General features: G+C 42.7%; 1 protein-coding gene across 2 annotated transcripts in view; it reads left to right on the top strand.

The window, feature by feature from the left end:
- mast2 (microtubule associated serine/threonine kinase 2) overlaps positions 1–16,792 on the top strand; it is a 170,336-nt gene that overhangs the window by 92,997 nt on the left and 60,547 nt on the right. For both annotated transcript variants that reach the window (XM_073476039.1, XM_073476038.1), the window contains exon 4: positions 10,564–10,595. In XM_073476039.1, the coding sequence (XP_073332140.1) occupies positions 10,564–10,595 (32 nt within the window). The remainder of the gene's footprint in view (positions 1–10,563; positions 10,596–16,792) is intronic.

Genomic DNA, 16,792 nt, shown 5'->3' with positions numbered 1-16,792 from the left:
AAAGTCTCCTCGCAGATAAATTTGATCACAACGGTGCACAGCAGGGTCCAACTCAACACAGAAGGTTGTTTTTAAACTCTTGTTTTGACTGTTTTTCACCGTCAGGTCGAACTCTAACCTCCTTTTAACAGTGAGACACATGGTGGTAGAACAGAGACATTAAAAACATCTTTATTGATATCTGTGTCAGCAAAAATGACCATTGAAACTGGTCAATTTTTTAATATAATATAATAATACTCTCTCCCTCTCTCTCGCTTTCTCTCTCACTCACTCACTCACACACACACACACACACACACACACACACACACACACACACACACACACACACACACACACACCGTGGATGCTGAATACACAGTCCCAGTGTGGATCAGTGCAGCTCAGCATGTTGAAACAGACACCAGACAGCTCTTTGTTTTAATTATTGTAGGAAGGCTTGTTTCAAATCCACCTGCCAGTCTCTCTCTCTCTCTCTCTCTCTCTCTCTCTCTCTCTCTCTCTCTCTCTCTCTCTCTCTCTCTCTTGCTCTCACACACACACACACTCTCTCTCTCTCTCTCTCTCTCTCTTGCTCTCACACACACACACTCTCTCTCTCTCTCTCTCTCTCTCTCTCGCTCTCTCTCTGTCTCCATCCATCTCCCCTCCACCCTGCCACTCCCCGTCTGTATTATCTGCAGATAAAACCTTCCAGTGAGGCGTTGCAGATTTCATTTGAATGTGTAAATTCCAATTAGGATTAGCTTGTTTTCTCTGCTGGCGCTGACAGCGGCTTTAGCATCTCGCTAGAGGAAGTGTCGGCCTACTGGAACCCATGATAGACAAGCTGATGAGGCCAGATTAGCTCCTTTCAGCCGTGTGCGTGTGTGTGTGTGTGGGTGATGTTCTTCATAGCTCAAACTAATTAGCAGGTCGTCTCTGCCGTGGAGGGGACGAGCACCAACACTCTGTCTGGATAATTGTACACTTCTGGGTTTCCGTCAGTCCGCTCGATAGACTCCGCAGCTGCACATGTGGATGTCCTGCAGCGTCACAGGAAGTGTGTGTGGAGTGATCTGACGAGTGAATGGTGCAGCTGTAGATAAACAATGGAGGGATGAAGGAGGTGAAAGCTGTGGAAACCGTTTTTGACCACTAGGAACTTACTGTAGATCTGTGACATCTTTATATCAGGATGATTCTGTGTCCTAATTTTGTTCAAAAGTTATAGAAATAAAACTGAAATATAAAAAAACTCATGTTATGATGGATGGATGATGGATCACAGAAAATCAATCACATGACACATGACAGTAACAGAACAAAGATCTCTCAGTTTTACAACCGTCGGTACATCCGACAGTAGTTTCTCAGAGGACACTGATTGGTTCAAACTCTACGTGTTCGACCACAAGTTCGTAGCTTGAAGCCTGGCTAGAAGGATCTACGAGATAAGATAACTTCACGAGTCCAGCTGCCTTTTAAGGCAACAAATCTTCAGCCACAATCATCTATTAGAGGAAAATGCATGCAGCGAGGGACTAAGAAAACATCTGAGTCTTCAGCTCATCTTGTTTCTTAAAAATAAAAATGTATATGAACTTGTTAAGCAGACGACAGTGATGAAGAGCCTTATGTTCTGGGCTCCAGCTGCCGTCAGCTAAGATTACTTTTTTTAAGTAAGATTAAAACTGGTCGTCTTTAATTCTCCCTCAATCATTTCACCTACAGAGTTTTAAGTTGACGGGTCACAGCTGCACTTTACTTTAAAACACACACACAATCTATAGCAGTGATATAATGACTGATCCTCCTCTACCTACACATTACCACACACACACACACACACACACACACACACACACACACACACACACACACACACTCACTAAGTGAACACACACAATAATGGGCTGTTAGTGGCATTAGTGTTGGAAGAGTTATATCTGCTCATTTAGGAGATTAAAAGCCAGCCCAAATGGATGTCATCCCCCTGGTGACACACACACACACACACACACACACTCACACACTTTCTCACCCAGTAATGGAGATTAGTTGTGTTAATGTGTCAGTGTGTGGCCCAGGCAAATTATAATGCTCTCTGATAGTAAAGTGTGTTATCCTGAGACACAAACACACTCACCCTTGTGCCCCCTTACCCAAAACACACACCCACACACACACTCACAGTACAAGACAGACACATGTACACTCCCGCCCCTCTATTAGAGCCTTACTGGTCCCAGTGGGCCTCTCTGTGTGGTGGAGAGTCTCTCCTGGCGGCCGTTAAGCAGCAGCAGAGCTTTCATTAGGACTCCACCAGACAATTAGCTCATTCACTTAGAGCAGCTGTGTGTTGCTGAGGCCTGTATTTCACTACACAGCACTACATTTACATTTTATGGTGAACTCACATGAATCTCCAGCGTTATGGCATCATGTCACAGGCGAGTGTGGATTGAAAAAAAAGAAATCACTTTTACTTTTTCAGTGTCTGCTTCAAAAGCAGTACCAGAGTTAGCTTTAAGCTAATTTTTATCTGTAATCCCTTTGGGCAGGAGACGGAGATAACATCTTTGTAAGGAAATCTGTTTAATCAAAGTGTTCATAAAGAAATGTGGAGGTAAACTGCTTCTGTTCAACTTACAACACAGTAAACCATTAGAGACACATTTAGTTGATTTATCTCAACTGCAGAGCAGGGTTGGGCGATATCATATGACGATGTCTACAGTGAAACATCGTGATGGACGATGACATCATTTTTCACAAGTTTGAGGCAGTGTGTCCCCTCAGTGTTGTTGTAAGCAACACAAGTATTAGCTCACCACTGTGGCCGCCGCTGTTTCCCCCCATTGCTCTGACATGAATCTCCAGCTGTGTCTCCCTGCAGAGGGAACTATCTCCCGTTACCACCGACATGCGTCCCTGTGCCGGGTTTAAAAGCGTCCTCGTCTCCGCACCACGTGTCCTCAACTTCGCTTTGTTCAGCCTCATATGCATAAAACAACATCGGCCAACTAGCCAAGGAAGCTAAGCTGAGAAACTGTGTATGACTGAGAGAAACAGCAGCCCGCAGGAAAACAAACACTGCTGCCACAAATTAGAGTGTCTTGGTTAGTGCACTGAGCAGCAACACACTTCTTTTCATTTCCTCTCCCCACATATCACAAACAACAACAAGAGGCCCTACGGCAACTCTGAGGGGACACGCCTCTTAATTGTGCTCTCTGGTGGGGAGCCTTTTAAATCACCATGTTACCAACCCTGCTGCAGAGGGTTCCAGGCCTTTATTTGAAATACTGGAGACCAGCACATCACGATTAGTAATTAGCCATAAGTTGTTATGTCTTAAACTACATGATCTTATGAGAATATACAGTAGTTTCATCAGTAAGTTTTGTTTGCGTTGTGTTGCCACACAATGTAAATGACACAGTTTTCAGCAGCCGTTAAACCGATCGAGATTAACGAGGATATTGAGCTGTTGTTCCGTTCTGTACCAGCCCACTGAGAGGTTAATACATCTTATTGTAATTAATGCAGATTCCTGTGTGTTATAGCACAGTGAAGTCTGTATCATTAGTCAGACTCGTGTCTCAGTACATAAAAACTTCTAAAAATAATCAGAAAGACTGAAACTAAATCCCACATATGGCAGAATAACAATCAACATCCCTACAGAGCTTCTGTCTGTCTGTTCCTTTCAGTCGCTGCTGAGGTTTAATTACAAACTAAACTACAAACAGGTCAGTTTATCACATTTGATTATACAAAGTGGAATTAAGTCCTCAACAGACGATAATTATGTGTGAGAGTGCTCAGAAATGTCTTCTGTCAGACCTGTGATTAGTTTTTCTATTGTGCAGTGTGCCTGCATCTCATAATTATTTTTAGTGTCTATTTATTTAATGACTTTTTAAATAATTTAAAAAATGATTTTGTCAATAAAAAGGCAGTATGACGAAGGGAAATTAAAGCTCTTAGTACCAGCAGCTTCAATAATTAATCGATGAATGGAGTAGTTGTCAACTATTTAATTAAATCACCAACTATTGTGATAATTAATTAATCGGTTTGACAAATTTTTAAGGAAAATAGTCCAGATTCTCTGATGTCAGCCTGTTAAATGTGAACATTTGTGGTTTCTTTCCTTCTTGATGAGAGTAAACTGAAGATCTTTGGGTTGTGGACAGAACGAGATGAAACACTGATCGTTAGTTGCAGCCTTTAATGACTTAAATGGTTTTTCATTGATTCAGTTTCCATTCATAGATTTTTAAGTACTCTGTAGTGATCAAACCAAAAAGTGGACATATGGTTTTCATCGTAGTGTTGTTGGTGATGCAGGAAGTTAGTCAGCTACCTGCTAATACGCTAGCTAGTCGTTGCAGTTGCCAACCGGACAATATTTCTGCACCATCATCTCCTGCAGACCTTTCAACATCTCTCTTGTCGGATAGTTTATATTCTGACAGCGTTGTAATAAGAATGGATGTTGAATCACAGCTAATGTGAAGCTTCCTTCATTCTCTGGATTCCCCTCAAAGGTCAGAGCTGACGAGATGGGTTTCAATTGGAAATGTTGCCTTCACGAGCAAATTAATCCGCTAATTGGAACAATTTCATTTGAAATCTTTTTCGGCTTAAAGTTTCGCTGTTATAATTGTGTGTGAGAAAAAAGAGCGACGTTTTAATAAAGCAGAATTTTTCCTGTCACAGTGGATCACTTTGTTCTCTTTGTTCTGCTGTGCATGTAGCATGTAATGCACTGAACAATTTACACACTAAATATCAGTGTTGTTTCATTAGCCTCTGAGCCTCTGCCCTGTGTGTGTGTGTGTGTGTGTGTGTGTGTGTGTGTGTGTGTGTGTGTGTGTGCGTGTGCGTGCGTGTGTGTGCGTCCGTGTGTGTGTGTGTCCCGGAGTCTCTTTGTTGTCACTTTTTGCTCATCAATATTCACAGTGTTGATAATGAATTCTGGCTGCCGGCTGCTGCTGCAGCTCTAATTGTCTCCGGTGGAGCCCGGCTCCCCTGCATCCTCCCGTTAATTGCGTGTTTTTAGCTCGACTAAAACATGTTATTATGATCGGGCCCCTGGGTGGAGCGGCTAAATACACCCCCCACACACAAACACACACACAAACACATGCACTGTACATATAGATTGGTGAGACATTTACACAGACTCTCACTGTTACTCACACAGTCAGACGAACATCTATTCTCTTGATGCTTTCGTGTCCTGGAGGCCTGTTTCTTGGATAAATGCTGCTGAATGTGTTTGTGCCTGTTGGTAGACAGAGAGTTTTTTCTACGATCATGGTGTGTGTGTGTGTGTGTGTGTGTGTGTGTCTGTGTTTGTGTGTGTGTGTGTGTTTGTGTCTGTGTTTGTGTGATCATCCCCCCGAACTAGTGTTTAATTTGTAATTAAAACTCGTAAATTATCTTTAAACCACTGCTACAGTCGTAGTTCGGGTTTAATTATAAAACGTGTTTTTTGGAAATGAAAGTCTTTATTTTAAAGTGAAATATTTAGAAAAATCAAACCTTTTTACAGCTTTTTCTCAAGCTTTTGTTTCGGCTTGAATCGTACCCCTGCAAGCCAAGTTAACATTTTTCTATACCTGCATAAAGAAGTGACTTTGAAAACTTTACTGATAAAAATCTGAGCAAGCTGTTGGAGAAACGCTGGCAAAGAACACGAGGCAAATAGACGTATTTGTCAGAGCTGAGACCCAATTTAGTGCATCGATTGTCTGTGTTCCATGATAATGAATCACTTTAATGGGCTCACTGGGTTAAAAAGTCCTGCAAGTATGTTTTGTGTTATAATGGGTTTTAAAAGGAAGTTATTCTGTAACTGCAGAGCGGTTCTTGATCAAGATTTTTGGGTCTGGGACAGATTCCCTCCTGACTGCCTGTGATGTTTGGTGATCTGTCACCTGCTGACAGCCTCGTTTGTCTCTCAGTTTGGACGTATTGAGCTGATTTTGTGTAGTTCCAGTTTGTTTTGGACTGTGGATGGGTTTTATCTGGCAGGTTGGTTCCCTCTGGCAGTGCCACGTTTCTTCTTGACCTTCCTTCCAGCTCACTCTCTGTGTGTTGTGAACAAAGCTTCTCAAGCGTCCATGCTCCACGTCTCGAGCTCCTCTTAGCAGATACTTTATTTCTGGTGTCTGTTTACAGTCAGTTGGAGTTGACGTCTTCCTTACGGTCTCCTTCTTTTTCTTTGAAAACCACCAGGGAGTTTTTCTTGTCACAGTTCATTTATTTCCTCTGTAATGTCCAAACACTTCTTCTCTTTTGGCTTCTCCCACTTATTCCTCGTTTTACTTAGTGCTGAATGTAGCTTGTTGTGTGTCGGGGCAGTTTTTTCCTCCTCGGCCGGTCGGAGCTCTGTCTTAAACACCTTTCCTCTTGAAGCTTACATGTAAGTCTTTGGATGGAATTAAAAAACTTCAAGAAAGCATTACGACATGTACGTAATGATCTCATCTCTCATCCCCCTGCACTGCGTTCAAAACTTCACCCGTCTGAAGTCTTAATCCCGTACAAGCCGTCTTCCACAGAGCGGATTAGTAAGCTAGTTCATCATATTTAGGGCTGCAACTAACAATTATATTCACTGTTGATTTATTTTTAGATTAATTGATTAGTTCTTTGGTCTATAAAATCAGAAGATTGTCCAAAAGCCCTCAATGACGTCCTATTCAGTTTACTGTCATAGATGGAAACAGATTGATTCAGCTCTACAGGTTGGTTCTGTTCTGTGTAGGATTCTGATCCAAAACAAATCCTGGCTCGAGTCAAGAATTAGTCTTCGACCCAAACCACTCTCCGTCCTCAGGCTGTGACATGGAGCTGATACCTTTCAGCCTCTTTACCTCCACTCACCCTCTCCTCTCTCCCTCCATCTCTCTAATCACATCACCCTCCCTCCCTCCTCTCTCCTCCCTCCTCTCTCCTCTCTCCTCCCTCCTCTCTCCTCCCTCCTCTCTCAGCCATGAAGCGTATTATCGATGCCCGTCCTCCATCGGGCAGATTGCTTCAGGCTTTGTGTTCTGCTCCTCTTATTCTCGCCGTCACTGGAGATAATTTCATCACCGCTCGCTTTGTGCCTGTTTGGTTTGTTTAACACAACCAGGCCGCCGTGTGTCTGTGTGTATACGTCTGTTTTTATATTGGGCATTAGCTTTTTTTTCTCTCCCTCTTGGGTAATTGTTGCGGGGTGGCTTCGGGGTGAACGTCCTCCCTCAGGGCTCAGATAGCAGCAGCAGAAACACAGACACTCATAAAAACACACACACACTAAAACACACAGTGTAATACAATAAAGTGTCAGAGGAGGGTTTCAGACGAGCATCATTTCACATTACAGAGATGTGTGTGGGCGGATGGATGATACCAGCACGAGGTACTTATACAGGCCGGCACTCTCTTCCTCTCCTCCATCTCTAGTTTTCTTTTTATTGTTCTGGTGTAGAGCCAGACGGGAGAGTCAGACTGAGGAGGTGAGGCAGGGGGGAGAGAGGGGGGAGGCAGGAGATGAGCGAGAGGTTAAGAGGTTCATAAGAAGAGGAAGGAAAGTCTAAAGAGCCTGTTGAAGTAACTTCCCACTGGATCAACCACAGTATTTTTCTCTTTAGTTCTAGTTTTCTGTCAGTTTTCTTTCAATATTTTCGAGGTTATTTATATATTTTTTCATTTTTATTTTTCAGTTGTTAATATTGCTTCTTCCACACAAACCTGTGCTGTCATTGTTCCGGATTAAAGTCTTAGAGGTCCTCCTCACACAGGCTTTCACACATGTTAACATTAAATTACATAAAAAACTAAAGAACTACATCTGTTCAAGAATAGAAATGTGCAAAAATCGTTCAAAAGTTTAAGAAGTCCATCCTCAGCATCATTGCAGACTTGTGTAGGTTGTATACTGGACCATGATTGGCTCCAAACTAGTTGTGATGTCACAAAATCATGCCTTTAGGTGAGCATTAAGACGCTTTCTTCCTTCAGCAGATGAATGTAAAGTCTCTGCACATGCATCATTTTCCAGAGAGAGGCTCAAACATCTGAGACAGTTAATAAGAAGCAAAACACATTTTTTAATGGAAGTAAACTTTAAAAATCACAAATGTTAAAACTAATCTTCAAATCAAAGGCAAACTCCAGTGATTTAGTATTTTTATTCCATAGAATTGCAGGTCAGATTAAAATACAGTGTGGGAATAATGAAGCATCAGAGGCCGAGATATCCTGAGTGTTGGTTTCCCAGAATGCAACTCAATAGCAACAGCCATTCAACGTCTCTCTGGCATCAACATAAAGAAAAACATGTAAAAGCCACAGTAAAAAAAAATAATATATCGAGAGGGATGAAAAGAACTGGGGGAAATAAACATGTACATGAAGTAAATAAATGTGGTTCATCTCGCCTCCACCTTCTGTCGTCATCTCTGTGCTGTTTGCGTTCTGGCTCGCCTGTAAAGTTTAGTCGTTGTTTTGAGTCTAATCACATTTGGCATTTGTAAGAGGAAACACACAGAACAGGCGAACAGAAACTCTCACTGCTCGTCTGTAACGAGTCGTAAAGACCTGCGGCGGGAACGCAGCCCACAGCTGAGAGGGTTAGAAAAGGTCGCCGCCTCTCCTCTGATTCTCAAACCGTTTCCTCTTCCTCTGGGTCTGGACAGCATCTGTTCACAGGACTAATAGCATCACTGGGTCCAGTCTGACGGGCAGCAACACACACACACACACACAGACACACACACACACACACACACAGAGACACAAACACACAGCAGCTAATTGGTTCATTTCTGGCGGTTCTGTTCTGGGGAGGTCAAATGAAAACGAGCAAAATTTTGATTGATGTTATCACAGACACACACACGGACACACACGGACACACACACACACACACACACAGACCCCGGCCGTACAGCCACCCACCCACTCACTGTGCTCCAACTAAACTCCATTATGTCCATTAGCTTATCAGCACGCAGAGATATGAGGAGATAGAGGGCGACCCAGCCGTCCCACACAGCAGCACAGAGTCTGTTCGAGTGTGATGGAGAGATAAAACCCGGTCGGAAACAGAGATGAGTGCTCTGCACGTGCTCAGTGAGCGCGGGAAGCTCGTCTAATTAATCAGAGAGCCGCATATTTTACGTAAATTCACACTTCATATCATAAATGAACGAGGCCGGTCTTCCTCCGACTGGCCAGAAGCTGCCTCTTCTTCTTCATGTGCTTTTATAAAGCTGCTGCATTATAACAGCTGATTAGGGAAGTCATTTTTACAACCAGTAAAACTGCACCTGAACGCAGCATCACAGCAACTCAAATCAGTTTCAGAGCTGCAGCGATTATTAAGATCGACAGAAAATCAATCTGCAACAGTTTAAATCTTTTTCTCAATTTTTGGATCATTACTTGAACAAAACAAGCTTGCGTGTGTGTGTGTGTGTGTGTGTGTGTGTGTGTGTGTGTGTGTGTGTTAGTTAACTGTCCATTCTGAATGAAGTATTGCTTCACTGATGGATGCTGATGAAGGTGTTAATGATGCTTTTCAAAGTAAAACCAGCTGTTGACCTACTTTGGGAACCTGGCAACACCCGGTCTCAACATCCATGTACCACAAACACAACCACACACACTCACACACACACACACACACACACACACACACACACACACACACACAGATGATTAGTGCTATTGGCCAGATGGTGCTCTCCAGGAAGGCTGTAATGTCGGTGGTCTGTTTTCTCCAACAGGAGCTGTCAGGTTACGGGTTGTGTACAGATGAGCTGCGTGTTGCGTTTTCTTTGTCGTCCTTTCTGCTGCTGTTGTAAAAAAAAAACAAAGTGTAAACTTTCCTTCACATGAAGACTTTGTTCACACATTCAGGTTCAAAGGCGGCCGACAGGCGGGTGGCTTCTCATAACTCTCGTGCTTCCAGGCTTGTGTGTTGTTAAATCAAGCTGTAAGCCAAACAGCTGAGTTGTCACCTACTGTACAGTAGATAAGCTCCTGATGACGATTGTGACTCTCCTCTACCCCCTTGTGGTCACTTGTAGAAGATGCAGCTCAGGTGCATGAAAGAAACTCACCTTCTCAGACGTTGGGTTGTGAAACGGGGTCTTTAACCTTCAGCCTTTTCTTATTTCAGCTCCAGATGTGGAGATGAGGCTCCTTTTTTTGATATTTAACAGATATTTGTTTGTGTCATTGTATCGCTGATGTTAAAAATTAGATTTAGCAGCAAAGCCTTAATATCAACAAGTTCATGAAACAGAATGGGATTGATTTTTGTAGCTTTTAAGCACAATAACACACTTTAAACACCTGACCAGTGGACAAACATGAGCTCTGATGTTGAAGCTGCTCGTTCATGTTATGTCACAGCGACACCTGTTGGTCAAACAGCTGTACTGACTCTTTATAAACTACATCAGTGCTGCATCGTGAGTCATAAACACAATGACTTGTGTTTTTGTTAATAATATTGGCTGGACAGTGAACATATAAATAATCGTCTTTCTTTCTCTCTGTGTCTTTCAGAAGGAGCTGAGCCTTCCCAGAAGAGGCAGCTTGTAAGTACCCATCATCCCCTCTGTCTTCTGTCCAATCAGAAGCCTGTCCTGTCCTGCGCTGTGTTTTTCCAGAGGTTTGGAAAATCGTTGACGGTGCAATGCAATGAACCACACACAGATATACACGTCATCAGGAGGTGTCTTTGAATAAAGGTGGAAGAGAAGCTGATGCTCCACCTTAAAGCATTGAATCTTTATCAGCTGATTTCTGTGGAGACTTTTGAGTTTCTGCAGATTTTAGCATGTGTGCATGTCTTTGTGTGTTTCTAATGGATATTGTGACGATGCCTCTGCTGTTGTCGGCCTAAAATTTCACCTCCTAGTCCTTTAAATATCAGCGGGAAACCACAGTCCTGTGTGTGTTTTGTCTCAGCTGTTAATCCTCCTCAGGTTGTACAGAGAGAGCTTCCAGTAAAGGGTTAAAGGACAAAGTTGAAGAGCCACTGAGTGTGTGTGTGTGTGTGTGTGTGTGTGTGTGTGTGTGTGTGTGTGTGTGTGTGTGTGTGTGTGTGTGGTACAGCAGAACAGCTGAGCATCCCACTGTGGATGGATGCAGACCTATTTATATCTGTGTGTGTGTGTGTGTGTGTGTGTGTGTGTGTGTGCGCCAGCTGATTTATTGTCCTGCTTCAAAAGTTTCTACATGTTCAGAAACAAAAGTCTGAGCTGATGAATACGAGGTTCATCGTTACAGTTTGAGGGTCACAGGGTTCAGATAAGGTGCAGGTCAGTTCTTTCAGCAGCGGAGGTCGAGGTTCACAGCTTCACTACACAGCTGTGAACTGTAGTACGAGTCAAGTACGAGTGTTTGTGTTCATGCTTAATCGGTTCATGGTGGAAACATTTACTTACCCCTACAACTGAGCCCTAAGCACAGGGTGTCCTGATTTCATTGGGATCGAGGGGTAAGGCGAAGTGTTCGGGCTACATGGACCTCCAAATGGAAGATTTTTGAAAAATAATCAGAAGTTTACTCGTTTGCTGATGTCACTGTAGCTAACTAGCTAGCTAACGTAACATCTTTGTTGCTAATTTGTGCATCAGGGTCCCGCATCTTGACGTATAGAGAGCTGAAGTCACGCCGGTCCACTTCTGGTGGACCCCATTGGACCTTGATATGGAAAAAATAATGCATTGATCCTGTTTGAATTGTGTCATGAATCACAGATATGTCTGTCAATTTAAAATATAATCTTCCAAGTCAATAAAGTCTCTAATGAAATATCAGACTGTGAAAGTACGTCATTATAAAGACGACACAGCCAACAGCCTCGTTAGTGACGCCGTCTCATAAATTAAACATTGTAGAGCTGCTCCTGTATATCGGCAGCTCACAGAACTGAACCAGAACCAGCTCTCCTTTCACAGAACTGCAGTTGTCAATATGAGCAGATTTATTGTGATCCATGGCTCCATGTTGGTGTTGGTGACGTGTGTCGAGTGAGACGATGTAGTTACTGAGCGCTTTAACACAAAACTACATGAGATTTTAATTAATTGACAAACATCATATGTGTGATTCATGACACAATTCACTCAGGATTAATAAATTATTTGTCTCTCTTCATTCACTACCAGACAAAGTTTTTATCCATCAGGAGTGCTGTGACCTCAGCTCTCCACTCCAACGTTGCATTTAATGACACATAACGCTTGAAGTTTCACTGATATCCAGCAGTGACGTTGCTGCACTTGGTTACCCTATCCAACAGATAAATGGCAAACAGCGTTGGGATAACACCAAGATTGCCACAGAAACGCACAAGAAATCACCACAGCTCGAGACGACATTAGGTATTTCTGATACCAGTATCAGGTGTGTGCGTCAATCAGCCTTAACTCTTGTTGGAGCAGTACTTGCACAATCAATACAAACAGTGTGAAACACCTTGACCTTCTGAGAAAAGGTCTCTGCTACAGTTTGTCGGGTTAGGAAATAAAATTTGGTGAACAGAGCTTTGAGGCGCATAAATAAAAATAATGAATAACAGCAAATTTTGACTGAATGGACTGAGAGAGATTATGAAGGTTTTCTTTTGTATAAATCATTCAAAGGTTTTCTGCAAAGAAAACCACATTTTTCCAATCACTAAACTCTTTGGATCCAACGAGATAATAACAGGAATGGAAACCATAAAAAAGTGAATTTGTAGCTGAAATCCAAACTCTCAGTAAAAACAGGCCACTTGTCCCTGATCGCTCTCTGAAGATTTAAAGCTTCTTTATCACATTCTTAAAATCTGTGTGTGTGTGTGTGTGTGTGTGTGTGTGTGTGTGTGTGTGTGTGTGTGTGTGTGTGTGTGTGTGTGTGTGTGTGTGTGTGTGTGTGTGTGTGTGTGTGCGTGCGTGCGTGCCTGCTGCTGTGAAGCCTCTCAGACTCTGAGTGGACTTGGTGGAAGTGGCAGTTGGCCGGCGGCGGCGTCCTGCTGTCTCTTTAATGGACACGGATCAGGAAGTGATGGCTCTGAGACAAAGTCTGTCTTCTGTCTCTGATCATTAAATCAAAGACAGACAATCCTCTCTGCTTCACTCTCTCACTGATTTACTGCTGCCATGCTCTGTGTTTGTATTTTTAGTGCCTGTTTTCCTCTTTAATCTCCGCCTGCTGCCCACACAAATCAGATTAAATCATATTTTTAGACCTGGCTGCAACTCAACATCTCAGATACAGAGAGTCTCCTGCTGACACGAAGAGAAGAAGAGAGAATAAAACAAAGAAGTATATCTTCCAATGGTCAGACACTGCTTGACACTGTTGGAGGGTTTTATCACAATGTTTTATCTAGCATCATTGGAACAGCTCGTTCTGTGGGCTACATTATTACATTTTATTTCAACTGTTGTTTAAACATATAAGCAGCATTTTATTGTTCAATCTGGTTGAGGTGGAGCTCATTTAAACTACTTTTAATAGTTTAATTTACTGTAAAACAATGTGTTGTACATTAAAAAGACAATTTTAGGTAGCTGTCAGTTTAATGCAGTAAAACAAAAAGTACTATTTTCTTTTCTAATTAACTTGAAGTAAACTATACACTCAACAAAGGTGTCAGAAGTCCACACATCCTCTCCTCCAGCTGAAGTTCAGATACTTGTGTAAAAACAGACTCTGGTAAAAGTAGAAGTACTGAAGTTACTCCAGTAAAAGTAATAGAGTACAGGCTCTGACATGTACTCAGATTCAGTAGGATTTGTCCCAGCTGTTCCTGAACGCACCACAAAGATAGTTGATTGTTGAGTCTCATTCCCAGGACGTCAAACAGCCACATGTTGGGTTGGTAAAGCGTCCCGAGCAGCAACAAAGTGAGAAAATAAGAAAATCTCTGCAGATACGATATTTGTGTTCAGATGTAGAGAGGGAGAGTCACAGAGATATTCAGGTACAGTACAGATACCTGAAACATACTACAACATACAAACTACTGAAGCACGGTAACAAAGTATTTGTACTTTGTTACTTCCCACCTCTGATACTCAAGTAAAGTACCTCAATAGTGTACTTAAGTACTTCAAAGACCAGAGGAAATCCAGACCCACCAGATATTTTTCATTATAGTCACTAAATCATTTTTAAAAAACGCAAGTAACGTCCGCTTGAGACTATTTTGTTTCCACATACTGATACTGCACTGATCCTCATCCACCAGTTTTAAATTGACTTGCCTGACTCAATATATATTTGTCATTATATTAACTGACAGCGGTTACATAATTGTTCCCATGCAGGAATAACAGGACAACAAACTGACCTCCTTCCCACAGCTTATTACACGCTAGATGAACAACATGACTCTGGACACAGACGACACTTGTTGTTTGTAATTTAATTTATCTTTTAAAACTCACGTGAATAAATCAATTACATGATTCACTCTGCTGATGGGCTTCAGTGAGGCCGAGGACAGAGTCCAACCTTCAGGAAAAATGACTGCTTCAAGGATTCATCTTAACCTGGCAGCAGACTGTCATGACACACACACACAGACACACAGACACACACACACACACACACACACACACACAGGTCCAGGTTGGCGTGTAATGACAATCTCGTGTCCTGCTGCGACGTCAGTTTAGTAATCACTCCACATTAGCTGTGTGTGAGTGTGTGTGTGTGTGTGTGTGTGTGTGTGTGTGTGTGTGTGTGTGTGTGTGTGTGTGTGTGTAACCCTACCCTCGTCAGATCAGTGTGTGATCCAGCTCATTGTTTATGAATTAACAATCTGGCATGTGAGCTGCATTTAGCCCATCAGGGTCAGCGGTGTCCCCGGGCTTCTCAGAAACCAGGACAGACACTCGGAGGACAGCTGCAGCTCCTACATGGTCTGATAACAGCGTCCTCTGACTTCATGTGTCACAGGGAGGATGAGAAGTTTCCTTTTTAGGCTTTCATCTATGATCAATGCTTGAACTTTCAGCTTCATAGTGTCTGGAAGTAATTTATAGTTGTTATATTCCCAGTAAAGTTTACTTCACAAAATTGTCAAGTGTTTGATAACTATACTTTGAGGGATCATTATAAAATAATGTGTGTATATTGTGCGATATGTCAATATGGGAATTTATTATTCCCTAATATTGGCATTGGCTCCAAAAATCGAGCATTGATCAGCCTCTAGTTAAAACGTGATAATCTAACATGAAATATCTTGTTTTAACGTGAGAGGTTTCAAGTTAGAACAATAAGTTATCACGTCAAGTATCTGCTCCTACATGAGTCAGCAGCTGTAGTTTGCTTGAACATACAGTTAAATTACTTTTCTTTTTACAATAAAAACTATAAATAATGAGTATGAAGGAGTGAAGAGGACATCTCAGGCTTCCCTTCTGTCTTCATATTCGCACCTCCCTCCCCCTCTCTCCCCCTCCTCCCTCCCTGCCTCCCTCCCTCTCAGTTGTTTGTTGAGCACTCGGTCAGTCCTCCCATCTGATCACAGCGATCAGACAATCTGAGGCTTCCAGGAACTGAGAGGGATTAACAGGGCGGACCGTGTCCAGGGAAGGCACTCTGTTCCTGGGGATGTGCAGCCGGCGGCGTCCCCTCTGAGCCTTTTGTCTGGCAGGAGCTGAAGGTCCGCTGCGAGCAACTAGTCTGAGCGCGACGGATCGGTTTGCCTCTCACTGAACCACTCAGAACTTCTCTCTGACTTTGATTGGATTATATTTTATGCAAGAAGAGGAAGGAAGAGTGTCCGACCTTCTTACTTTGGATTATCCAGAGGAAGACAACATGAGAAGGCAGAAATCCCAAACGAGTAGCTGTGAAATGCACACCGAGTTTGTTTACCGAGCTCAGATTAATGTGTGTGTGGTCTGCACGTAGCTCCACACACCGAGTGTCGTTGTGTGTTTGGAGGCAGTCTGTTGGTTTGTGACTCAGCATGTCTGTTCTTGTTGGTGGAGAACAATCTACCCCAGATACCTCACATAACTGTGTGTGTCTGTGTGTAGATAAGAGCAGGTGCTGACGTGACACACACACACACACACACACACACTCACACTCTCTGGTCATTCCTTTATATATAAAAGTGCTGTCAGGGGTTTGAGTCATGGAGGACTGACTGCGAGACAGTTTTTGGGTCTGCGTGGAGCTGCCCGGGGGATCAGTACAGAATGTGTTTGATGGACAGATGAGCCGATGCAGTCCGGTGGATTATTAAAGATTACAGCTGAGCCTTTTGTCCCGGGACACAAGATGAAGAGGAGGAAGGAGCGAGCAGGAGCTCCACACCTCCACCTCCAGTAAGACTGTGTGTGTGTGTGTGTGTGTGTGTGTGTGTGTGTGTGTGTGTGTGTGTGTGTGTGTGTGTGTGCAGATCAGAGCTTACTTCTATTTTTACCTTTTCATTTGTCGTCTCAGTATGTTTTCATCCAAATGTTTTAAGCACATTTTAATAGAAAATGCTAACATGCTAATGTTTAGCAGGCATTGTTTACCATTTTCTCCATTATAATTTAGAGAGTTAGCTTAGCACTAATATTTGCTAAACTGAACAGCAGGGTTCAACACTGCAGACTGACATCGACTTTAGGTTGTCAGACCTGAAAATATGTTGCATTTTTAGTGACTGTTGGAGGCGACTTGATTTTTGGGGCCAATACTGATAATGTTAACACCCATCATTAATGTGCCCTGTCCCTATCCAAAAATAAAGCATTATTATTATTATACCGTTATTAGGAAGTCAAATATT

Source organism: Pagrus major, chromosome 11 (genome assembly GCF_040436345.1).
Source record: "Pagrus major chromosome 11, Pma_NU_1.0".
Taxonomy (NCBI): domain Eukaryota; kingdom Metazoa; phylum Chordata; class Actinopteri; order Spariformes; family Sparidae; genus Pagrus; species Pagrus major.
Note: the sequence above shows the minus strand (reverse complement) of the source record. Positions and strands in the feature narration are given on the sequence as shown.